The 12,011-nt window shown below is 53.7% G+C and overlaps 1 protein-coding gene across 1 annotated transcript in view; it reads right to left on the bottom strand.

Annotated features, from left to right (window-relative positions):
* The window catches only part of SPTBN4 (spectrin beta, non-erythrocytic 4), a 76,323-nt gene that overhangs the window by 35,891 nt on the left and 28,421 nt on the right, over positions 1–12,011 (bottom strand). Inside the window, exons 13-17 of the mRNA XM_055311512.1 lie at positions 11,590–11,740; positions 6,977–7,940; positions 5,398–5,535; positions 1,804–2,554; positions 163–365 (exon numbers count right to left, since the gene is read on the bottom strand). Coding sequence (XP_055167487.1) covers positions 163–365; positions 1,804–2,554; positions 5,398–5,535; positions 6,977–7,940; positions 11,590–11,740 — 2,207 coding nt within the window. The remainder of the gene's footprint in view (positions 1–162; positions 366–1,803; positions 2,555–5,397; positions 5,536–6,976; positions 7,941–11,589; positions 11,741–12,011) is intronic.

The raw sequence follows: 12,011 nt of genomic DNA on the forward strand, positions 1-12,011 counted from the left end.
GGTTACCTTTTCACAAAATATCAAGTTCAGTCAAATCTGAAACAGTATGGAATTAAATAGAAATCAGAGAGGGGCAGAGCAGCAGAAATCGGGATGGAAAGGAGAGGAGAGCCCTGGCCTCTTCGTCCCTCCCCCTGTGCCCCTGGGGTCTGAGGGACCTACTTCTCCAACAGCCGGGTCACAGCCTCCTGGGCCTGCTCGCCATAGGCGTTGCCCTGCCTCAGTAGGCCCTCAGCAGCCTGCACAGCCACCTGCATCTTCTGCTGGTTCAGCTCCATCGTGGTGAGAAAATCCCGGTGCCTTTTCAGTGCCTCCTCTACGGACTCCACTGTGCCTGGGAGCTCGGGACCCGACAGTGCCATCTCCTGGGGAGGGGAGGAGTTTGGATGGGGGTGTTCAGGTCAGCTTGGTGCCAGGACCTGGGAGAGGCTGCTGGCCTGGCTTGCCACCTCCCCTCTATGTCCTCTCTCTTTGTTCACCTCATTCTAACATGGAACATGCCAGGTATGACCCAACCTCCGGGCCTTTGCCTATGCTAGGCCCTCTGCCTGGCAGTCCCTCCCTCCAGATACCTCCATGGTCGGCTCCTTCACTTTCTTCAGGTCCTCTGACCATCTGCCAGAAATACCACCTGCTGCCCCAGCTACGTCCCTTTGCCTTGCTTTATTATTTTTCATAGTGTATACCTGACATATTATTTTTGTATGCATTTACTTGTTTATCATCTTCACACACACACACACACACACACACACACACACACTAGAAGGCCAGCTGCAGGAGGGTGGGATTCTTGTGTTCTGTTTTCTAATGTCTGGTCAGTCCCAGAATAGTGCGTGGCACAGAGGAGGCATTCGGTAAATATTTGGTTAATCCATTAAGCCTGAACTGGGAGCTGGGTGGCCTCCAGGAAGTTCTTTCCCTCTCTGGGGTTAGTTTTCTAACTGGTAAAACAGCGAGGTCAGAAAGGTTCTCTAAAGGCTCCCTCAGCATCCATATTCAGAATTCCTGGGGCTCCCTGTCTGTCCCCCCAGATAATCCTCAAACTGGGTCAGCTTTCTCTAAGATAACTAGCATAGGCAGGTGCCCTTTCTAAAATGATCTCTAAAGCTTGGTAGCTACTCTTGGACAACTGGGGGGAAACGGAATCTTCTATCTTGTCCAAATCCTCAATCTTGCTTGCCCTCCTAGAATGACCTCCAAATGGATCAGCTCTTCCCAGATAACCATGGCAAGCCAGTTGATTTCTCAAACCATAAACATTTCCCCTCTGCAGAGGGCATGCAAATTACCACTCCCAATAAGAAGATTATCTGCTAATTTGGGCACCCACAACCATGTAATCCACAATCAATTGCTGATCCAGATAGCCTCTCAGCCTGAATTACCTATTTCCATAATCTCTATCCTCCCGTCATCCGCCCCAAGATCTTTGAACTCCATTAACCATCATCACCAATCAACCCTCGAGGTCTCAACTTCCTTCCAGACACACACCCAGGAAGTCACTGCAATGTATATCCAAGTGCGTTACTCGCTTGGGATAGTCCACAAACTGTCAGCCACCTTAGATAAATCACCGATCCACCCGTCATCCTCCTCAGATCCTGGTAGCACGCCCACACGTGTTCACTCCAGATGATCCACAAACCAGCGCTCCATACCAGATACCCTCGCCACTCCCGCTGCCCTCGGATAAGCCACGAACCCAGTGGTCCCTGCAAACACACTCGTGCGTACATTTCCCTGTCCCCACGATCCCCCGTGGCCTCAAGCCCCCACCGTGAGCCCCGAAGCGGCCACCTGGTTGCGGAGCACCGCGCGAGCCTGGCGGAGGTCGCGCAGAAAGAGTTGGTAGACGTGCGCCTGCACCAGGGCCTCCCTGCGCGCCTCCCACAAGCCGAGCAGCTTGTGCCAGCCCAGTTCGAGGTGCGGCAGCCACTCGTCGAGTGCCAGGCCCGGGCCCAGCTCGGCGCCGTCGGATGCCAGCAGCGCCTCGCTGGCTGCCACGATGCGCGCGTAGTCCTCCTCGCGCTGGTCCACTTCCTCCTTGAGCGCGGCGTGGCGAGCCAGCAGCGCGTCCGCCTCTTCCAGGCTGCCGGGCAGGGGCCCCTCGACGCCGCCCGCCGCCTCCTGAGCGCGCACCAGCCAGTCCAAGAAAGCGTCCAGGTCGTGCAGGAAGCGCTGCAGGCGCCCGGCCGCGGCCACCGCCTCGCCGCAGGCCTGAGCCGCGCTCGCCAGCGCGCCCCACTCGGCGCCCAGTTCTTCCGCACCCTGGTGCAGCCGCGCCGCCTGCGTCGGGAAGCGCACAGCCAGCAGGGCGGCCTCCTCCTGGAGGGCCGCCTGGCGGGGCTCGAGCGCTTGCAGAGCCGCCTCCAGGCCGCTGAGGCGCCACTGCAGGGCGCCGCCGGCTCGGGGCGCGCTCTCCACCGCCCTCCGCTTCTCGCGCACCTGGGCGCGCACCTCGGCCACCTCCAGCACGTGGTTCTCCACCAGCAGCACTGCGCTCACCTCCTCTTTGCGCTGTTCCACCAGCTCCACGATGCGGTTCCACCTGACCAGGGGAAGGAGGGCAACTTGAGGACGACGACAGGGACTCCTCCTGGGCCTAGAAGGCCCAGGGTCCTGGGATAGAACCGGGCCACTGTGTGACTTTGGAAAGTCACTCTGTCTCATCGAGCCCCGGCTTCTGCCTGTGTAAAATAAAACCCTACAAGGCACACTTGCTTAGAGCAGCGGTTCTCAAAATGTAATCTGAGCGAGGTCAAAACTATCTTTATAATAACGCTAAGATGCCATTTGCCTTCTCACTCCTAGTCTGTCCCCAGAGTCCATAGTTCTCAGAGTCTTTGTGACCAAGACCAGAAGCAGGAGCAGACTCCAGAACTCAGCTGCCTTCTCCTCAACCAGACAGCAAAGAGATCTACAAAAATGCAAAACCAAAACCACTCTTCTCACATTTTGTTGTTTTGTTTTGAAAAGTAGTTATATTCCATTTTTTTAAAAAAAGGATGTTATGTTAACATCATGGGTTTATGATTGTAATTTTAAAACCACTTAATGTTTTTAAATTTCTCGGATCGGGGCACCTGGATGGCTCAGTGGTTGAGCGTCTACTTTTGGCTCAGGTCGTGATCCGGGGTCTTGGGATCGAGCCCTGCTTCTCCCTCTACCTACGTGTCTGCCTCTCTGTGTCTTTCGTGAATAAATAAATAAAATCTTTAAAACAATAAATTTCTCATATCAACTTCCAATGTAGTAAATATTGATAGCAACAATGCACAAAAACAAGCTTTTTGGGGGTCCCTAACAGTTTTTTTTTAAGATTTTATTTATTCATGAAAGAGAGAGAGAGAGAGAGAGGCAGAGACACAGGCAGAGAGAGAAGCAGGCTCCATGCAGGGAGCCCGACGTGGGACTCCATCCCAGGACCCCAGGACCATGCCCCAGGTGGAAGGCAGGCACTAAACCGCTGAGCCATCCAGGGATCCTCCCCCCCACGCCCGCAGCAGTTTTTAAGAGTGCAAAGGACTACTGAAGCCAGAGTGAAAGAAGTGCTGGCTTACAACATTAGACGCTGTGTTGGGTCCAGCAAATAGAAACTGAGCATGTTCCACCAGCCAGGTGCTGAGGATCAAATGGTGTAAAGGCAAACGTGTTCAATAGCAAAATAAATAAATGGGGAAAAATTATATATTGTTCTGTGCCCTCAGACAATTGATAGTACTTCTCTGGGCCTCAGTTCCCCTTCATAGGCTGTGTGTGGCCCAAGCTGGATGTCCTGGAGTCAAGTCTAACCTGTCTGTCCTTTGGCAAGTAACCCTCTCTGTGCCTCAGTTTCCCTATCAGTAAAATGGACATGATCCTAGCACAGCACCTACCTCACAGGAGTGTTGTGAGAGTCCAATGAGTTATGATTTATGAAGTGGGTCCAACAGTACTTGTTTGCTATTATTGAGTGGGGACAATTTGAGGGAACATACCAAGCTCCTTTCTGCCTCCACTATGCTCCCTGCCTGGAGTGCTCTGTACCTTCCCGTCCCTTCCCGTGGCTGGCTCCTTCTCATCCCCTTTGAGGGCCCTGCTCAAATGTCATGGCTGACCACAAGATCTAAAATCACCTTCAGTCCTTGGTTACATTCTACTGGGTCAGGAGAATTCTCTAAAGATCTTGTTCATTTATTAGTTTATTTGTTCACTGTCTCTCTGTCCCCCTAGAATGGACATACCACAGAGAAGAGATTAGAACTCTGAAATCAGAAGGACCCAAGTTCAGGGGCGCCTGGGTGGCTCAGGTGGTTAAGCCTCTGACTCTTGACTTTGGCTCAGGTCATGATCTCAGGGTCATGGATTAAGCCCCACACTGGCTCCATGCTGGGTATAGAGCCTGCCTAAGATTCCCTCTCTCCCTTTGCTCCTGCCCCATGCTTGTGCATGCTCTCTCTCTCTTTTAAAAGGACCCAAGTTCAAGTTCTGCTTTGGCTGGATTCACCATGTGACCTTGGGCAAACTATTTCCCTCTGATTCTCAGTTTTCTCATCTGGAAGGTGGAGAAAATAATGTCCATTTCACTGAGTGTTTAATGATATCATGTGGCTATAGTACTTGGTGTATATTCTTACTAAGCACTGTAAATCACTATTGTTCTTATCATTTGAGGCCCTGATGCTTGTCAAGGCTACAAAGGCTTTAAAATCTTAGACCACAGCAGTTAAGAATACAGACTTAGGAGTCAAATTCAACTTCAGACCCAGGCTTGACCCCCTAACTTGCTGTGTGACTTTGGGCCAGTGTCTTCACATCTCTGAGTCCCAGCTTGCCCTTCTCTAACATGCGGCAATTTCTGACCCATAGGGTGGCTGAGAAGACGCTCTAAGTGCTTATGAGCCCCAGCTCTGGATTCAGACAGAACTGGGTTTGGCTTCTATTTACTGAATTAAGTAATCATGTTAAGGATTTCACCTCCCTGTATCTGTGTCTTCTTCCATTAACCCTACCCACATTGGAAGAATGGCTGGTAGGGGGAAAGATACTAATTTGTTACTATTTTTTAAAATTTATTTCTGAATTCTGGAGATTTTACTATGGAATTGGGATATCGGAAGATAAAACCAGGCATATAAAGTGCTTAGAAAAATTCCTGGCAGATAGTAGATACTTAGTTTTTATACAAATACATTAATAATCCACTAAAATATACTGTATCCTCATTTTACCACATCATCACTAGCAGCGGGTATTACCATTCCCCCGCAAGATTTTGCCAATTTCCTGGGTGGCCATTATCACCTCAGGGGGTCAAAATTGCACATTCTTGATTTCAACAGTTGAGTAAATGAGGAAAAGAATGATGGAAAAAACCCGTGAGCACCGATGTGAGGCCTCAGGCTTGCTTACCTGCTGTTGAGGTGGTCCTGGCAGGAGCGCACCTCATCTGAACTGGGGTGGCCTCCTTCCACCAGCTCCTGGACTGTGTGGTTCACATCCAGGACACGGCCCATCAGACTGTTCATCTCCTGGTCCAGACTCTCAAATCTGTAGGAGGATGGTTGTGCTCAGGCAGCCTGAGCCCTGGGGACCTGCCCACTTCTCAGCCTTCTCCTGGATTTCCTTCTAACTCTTAGGACCCTGTGCCAGCTCCTCCTCCTTCCACCTGCCCCCTAAATGTTATATTCCTCAGGGCTCTGTCTTGGGCCCCCTTAGCTTTCTCTCCCACCCTGCCTGAGCCATCCCATCAATCCCCACAGTCTCAGTTCTTGTGACCCTGGTCTCATAACCCCCACATCTCACTCTGCAGCCTCAACTTCATTCCTTTTGAACATGTCTGCAACCTCAAAGCTGCCGTACACCTCCTTGGGGCTCCTCACAGCCACTGTGATTCAAACCAGCATCAGCATCTTACCCCAAATCTGGTTTTCCTCTGGCCCCCATCTCAGCGGCAGCCTCACTATCCTCAAGGTCACAGTTCTGGGCTCCGTTTTGGACAACGCTTCTCCCCAGACCATTCGCCCCCATGGTCTAGCCACTTGGCCTCCTAGCCTGGCCAACTCCTGTCCCCTCCTACCTGGGTCTCCACCCCAGCTGCCTCTCTAGGCTCCCAGTCACCATCCTAAACCCCTCCAACACACCTTCTACATGGCAGCCAGGGAGATCTTTTTAAAGCTGGGTACAGTCCTCCCCTTCTTAAAACAATGCCCAAAACTGTGGCTTGGGTAATTAAGCACCAACCGAATGAATGAGTGGATCCATAAAAGGGGCCATCCGTTAATCTCACAACTGTTACTAACTTAGCCAACAGAGGCATCAGTATCTCATGGGTCACAGGATAGTAAGAGCTATGAAGAAACGTCAAGCAGGGTGATGGAAGAGAAAATGACACGGTCGGAACTATTACACTAGCCAAGGAGGTGACAGTTGTGCAGGAGCTGTAGCAGTCCCAGGGGAGGGGCCAGGCTGGGGTGTCTCTGGAGAAGCTTCAGCTAATTTCCCGTCAGGTGAACATAAGCTTCATAATAACAGCAAACGCTCCTGAAACGCTCCCTGCGCCCAGGCTTTTGCTAAGCGTCCTACAAGCACTCATCCCTCGGCACCCACGAGGTGGGAACTACTACCGGTCCCATTTCCCTGGAACCCTGGCCCCAGCTGAGCGGAGGTGGGGCCGGTTGAACTAAGGAAGGCGAGACTTGGGATCCCTGGGTGGCGCAGCGGTTTGGCGCCTGCCTTTGGCCCAGGGCGCGATCCTGGAGACCCAGGATCGAATCCCACATCGGGCTCCCGGTGCATGGAGCCTGCTTCTCCCTCTGCCTATGTCTCTGCGCCTCTCTCTCTCTCTCTCTCTCTCTGTGACTATCATAAATAAATAAATAAATAAATAAATAAATAAATAAATAAATAAATAAATAAATAAATAAAAAAGGAAGGCGAGACTTGCGTGCACGAGGAGGGGACCCCGGGGGTCCCGCAAGGGCGCGCTCACCGGTGCTGCACCACCTCGACGTCGTCCAGCGAATCGGGCACGCGCATGGCCAGCAGCCACTGCTCCTTCTCGCCGATCCACAGCTCGCACGCGTGCACTTCGCCGAACATGCGGTAGACCGCCAGGGCATCTCGCAGCCACTGGCGCCGCAGCGCCGCCACCTCTGTCACCTCGGTGAACAGCTGCTCCGCCTCCACCACGCGCACCTGCAGTGCCACCACCAGCGGCCCGGCCCCGCTGGCGCCCCCCAGTGTCGCCAGCTGACGCCGCAGGCCGCCCACGGGCCCGCGATGCGCCTCCACCTCCCCCGTGAGCGCGCGGTGCTGGCGGGCCAGGCGGCGGCTGGACGCCTCGTCGTGGCCGAAGTCGCCCGCGGCTGCTAGGCGGTAGGCGTCGCGAAGCCAGTCCAGGAGCCCGTCGAGGTCGGCGCCGAACTGGTGCAGCGCCCGCGCCTCCTGCAGCCGCCGCTCGCGCCGCGCCGCCGCCTCTTCCAGCCGCTGCCAGCGCCGCCGGGCGCTCGCCGCGCGCTCCGCCAGCCCCGCCAGGTGCACCGTGTCGGCGCCCGGGCCCACGGCGCCGCCGGCCGCAGCCAGCTCCTCGCCGCGCCGCAGGGCCTGCTGCAGCAGCGCCCGCCGCCCGCCCAGCTCGCCCTGCAGGATCTTGTGCTGCGCCAGGAGGCGCGCAGTGCTGGACAGGTCGTGCGCGCCGCCCGCCGAGCCCCCCGGGCCCGCCGCCCCGCCGCCGCCGCCGCCGCCGCCGCCGCCGCCGCCCGCCGCCTCCAGGAGGCGCTCCTTGTCGCGGGCCCAGCTCTCGGCCTCCTCCAGCTCCTGCAGCAGCGCCCACAGGCTCCGCGAGGCCTCCAGCTCCGCGCGCCGTCGCGCCGCCTGCTCCTGCAGCTCCGCCAGGCAGCCGTGCACGTGGTTCACGCGGTTGCAGATGACCTGCGGATCGCAGGGCTGGTAGCCTGGGCCAGGAGAAGGGGAGGATCCCGGGTTGGCCACCGGCAGGGGGCGCCGAGACGGAGGTGCAGGCTACCTGCCCTGTCCTTGGCTAGGTAGGCTTCATGGGGTGCGAGGTGCGCGGCCCCGCAGCCCTAGACAGGCTGTCTGGAGCAGGCGCCTTCTCTGGCTCCCCCAGGCCTCTCCTCTTCCTCTACCCCAGCCCTGACCCCTCTGCCTGTGTCCTCCCCACCATCCCAGCCCTGACCCCTCTGGCTATCACTGCCTGTTTTGTCACCCCCACTGGACTGCGAGTCGCATGAGGGCAGGACCTGGACTGGGAGCCCCACAAGGGCAGGAGCCCCATGAGGGCAGGGTCTCCGTCACACTGTGTCCCCATCATTGCCCAGCACAGTGTGGCCTGATTAAAACAGTGGCTTAGAGCAGCCCGGGTGGCGCAGCGGTTTAGCGCCGCCTGCAGCCCAGGGCGTGATCCTGGAGATCCGGGATCGAGTCCCACATCGGGCTCCCTGCATGGAGCCTGCTTCTCCCTCTGCCTGTGTCTCTGCCTCTCTCTCTCCTGCTCTGTAGCTCTCATGATTAAATAAAATAAAATCTTAAAAAAAAGAAAGAAAAAAAAAACAGTGACAGTACTGATTGAATGATGGGTGGAAACTGAGATTCAGAGAATCCTAAAATCTGTATATTTTAGGGTTAATTGTATTCTTCCACGACTGGACCAAATGAAACATCACTATTATTTTTATTTTAAGTAATTTCTACACCAAATTTAGGGCTCAAACTTACTACCCTCTGAGCCAGCCAAGCAACCGGAAATATCTCTATTCTTGAGTCATTTTCTGGGTTCCCCCCTTTTATCCTTTGTTGCCTTATCTCTTGACTCCAGTGATGACCTGAACTCCCTTTTTTTTTTTTATATATATATATTTTTTTTAATTTTTATTTATTTATTTATTTATTTACGATAGTCATACAGAGAGAGAGAGAGAGGTAGAGACACAGGCAGAGGGAGAAGCAAGCTCCATGCACCGGGAGCCCGACGTGGGATTCGATCCCGGGTCTCCAGGATCGCGCCCTGGGCCAAAGGCAGGCGCCAAACCGCTGCGCCACCCAGGGATCCCTGAACTCCCTTTTTTATTCAAAGAGTTCACCTTCCTCCTAGAATTCTGGTTTGTGACCAGAGAATTGTGAAAATAACTTAATGGCTCACAGCCAGCATTTCGTTAATGGAATAAGAATAGAATGAACAGAAAATATCAGGATGTGGGGCACCTGGGTGACTCAGTCAGCTAAGCATCTGCCTTTGGCTCAGGTCATGATCCCAGAATCCTGGGATTGAGTCCCACATCAGGCTCCTTGCTCAGTGAGGAGCCTACTTCTCCCTCTCCGTCTGCTGCTCCCCCTGCTTGTGCTTGCTCTCTTTCAAATAAATAAAGTCTTAAAAAAAAAAGAAAAGAAAATATCAGGATGCAACACAGAAGGCAAGGGGAAGCATTGTTTCATAAAACCTTTGTGCCTGTGTATGCACATGTGCGTGTGAACTCTGGGTCAGGAGGTAAACGTATTTCTTGTGGGTCAAAACACTGTGAGAGCCACTGCCCTAGATGGGATGTGCCATTTCCAGAATTCTGGACATTCACTGAAACTGACCCAAATACCAAAGCATCCAACTGAAAAATCAACAGCAACAAGGCATTCGTGTATCCAGGCCTGACTCTGGCACAACGTCATCTCATCCTCACAACCACTCTGTGGGGCAGTATCCTTATTAGCCCCATCTTACAGATGAAGAAACTGAGGTTCTGGGAAGGAAGCGCAGGATCAGCTAAGAAGTGACAGATCAGGGAGGCCACCCTCTAGACCACATGTCAGGCAGCGCTGCTTCTCGTCACCATAACATACCTCCCCACCCCAGCCTCTTTGCTTTCGGTATGGTGCCACTGGCTGCCACCAGGCATCGAGATCTCACAAGGAGAAGACAGAGGGAGCCTTCTAAGACAAACATCCCTAAGGAGAAGGAGAGGGTCCCAACAGCCTCTCCTGAGGTTGGGACATGGGCTGAGCCAGGGTGGGCATGTCCTGATGGGGCTTGGAAGGAAACTCCAACACTTGACCCAGCCCATAAGAGTGAGAACCACCCCCTGTCTGCAAGCCAGACAGGCCCTGCCTTTTCTACTGATGCTTCAGGATTCCAAAGGGCTGTGGCTCCAGACACAGGAGTGCAGCAGGTGCCTGGAAGCCTCTTAGCTCGATGGCTCTGGGCCTTTCCTTTCCTTTTCTTTTGCAAGAAAGCAAAAAGCAGTCTCGTCTGCACTCACAGCTTGCATACACGGTTTCGCAGGACAGCACCTTCAGGCAAGGCCACTCTGTGACCACGAGGGAGTGGCATGGAAACGAGACCCTCCCATAACTGTATCTGAGCACACACAGAAAAGAGGTCACTGCGCAAGCCACAGAAGCCGCCACCCATCCCCCACCCCAGCTCAGGTGAATGATGGCTGCCAATTCCTCTTCCCCCCACCGCACCTGGACAACGATGACTAAGATGAGCCATCACCTAGTTATTCCCACCTCCCAGCAGTATTCAATCCGCAGCAAAACACACCACATAAATATTCCCCAAATTACCTAACACAAGCCCACAACCTGTAACAAGCCCATCCTGACATCCTCCTGCTGAGAGGCCCCATGGTTCCCCAGGGTGTGTGCAAAGAGCCAACAACCCCACCTCAGTCTGACAACAGGGGGATTCCTGGTGGACTGTGACTGGAAGTTGACATCGGTACAATGACAAGCTTTTTGGAGTGAGTCTTGGTTTTGCCTATCAGCATCCACCCCCCTGCTGCTGGTAATGGCTTCCACCCTCCTCTTCCTCAGTCCAAGTCTTTGGAAAGAGCCGACCCGATTCTTGGCGCTGGGGTGGGCATGTCACATAGATGTGGCCAATTAGCTCACTGTAGGGCCTGGAGTTACAATGCTTGGCTGAGTGGAGGGGATGGAACCCCCAGTGGGGAAATGAAAGCTCTCCTTGAACCATTTGTCAGAAATATTGGGGCAAAGGGGCTTGTCTCCTGTTCAGTCCACTAAGTTGCTAGGATGTAAACATGGGGCTGAATAATCCCAGATTTACATGAGGGGAGGGACCACCCATGAGTGACACAAACATAGATACGACAATCAGAGAGATGGAGTCTTCAAAGCATTATTGGACAATCCCTGGATCCAGCCATGCCTGAAGTCGAATTGCCCCTCCCTGGATGGACTTTTAGTTACATCGGCCAAGACACTCCCCCTTTCCCCAGAAGCTAACTGAACCAAGTTTCTATTATTTGCTGCCAAACAGGCCCTGACTATATATTACCTTACACAGTCGTTTTACAGCATTCACTGAGATTTGGCTGTGAAGGGCTTCATTTTATACAAGTGCTTGATAAAAATGTAAATGTTACTGTAGAATCTCAAAGCAGGAAGGAGTCATGTGGTCTAACCTCCACCCAAGGCAATAATTTCCCCCATGATATCCCTGCTGGAATGTGAATCTATTTTGTGCTTGGATGCCTCCAAAGACAGGGAGCTCACTCCTTCTTACTGTCTCTTACAGAGTCGTTCTGTTTCTATTAGCCCCAGCCCTGAAAGTCTCCACCCTAAACTCACCCTGCAGCTGAGAGAAACGCAGGGCAGCAGCGTTGAGTGCCTCCACCCGCTCACTCTGGGCCGCGATGTCCCCCTCCAACAGTCCGTGCTTCTGCAACAGGTCCTCGGCCTCCACCAGGTGCTGCCCACACTCGCGGGAGAGCAGCTGAGCCTACAAGAGGGGGCAGCACTGAGCACATGTTTGACCTTGGCCCTCAGGCCAGGCCCACTCCGCACTGTCCCTGTCCGGACTACTCTTCAGCTCCTCCAACCCATCCCTTGAACTCTGATCTCTGTCTCAATTGCCTTGTCCCTGTCAACATCTCTCTCTCTCTCTCTCTCTTGGAGTGTTCCACCTCCCCTCTCTCCATGTTTCTGGGCTCTAGCATCTCCCTCCCTCTGACTCCACCTCTTTCTCGCCTATGCCTTTCTGTCTCCATCTC

This window comes from Nyctereutes procyonoides, unplaced genomic scaffold (genome assembly GCF_905146905.1).
Source record: "Nyctereutes procyonoides isolate TBG_1078 unplaced genomic scaffold, NYPRO_anot_genome, whole genome shotgun sequence".
Taxonomy (NCBI): Eukaryota; Metazoa; Chordata; class Mammalia; order Carnivora; family Canidae; genus Nyctereutes; species Nyctereutes procyonoides.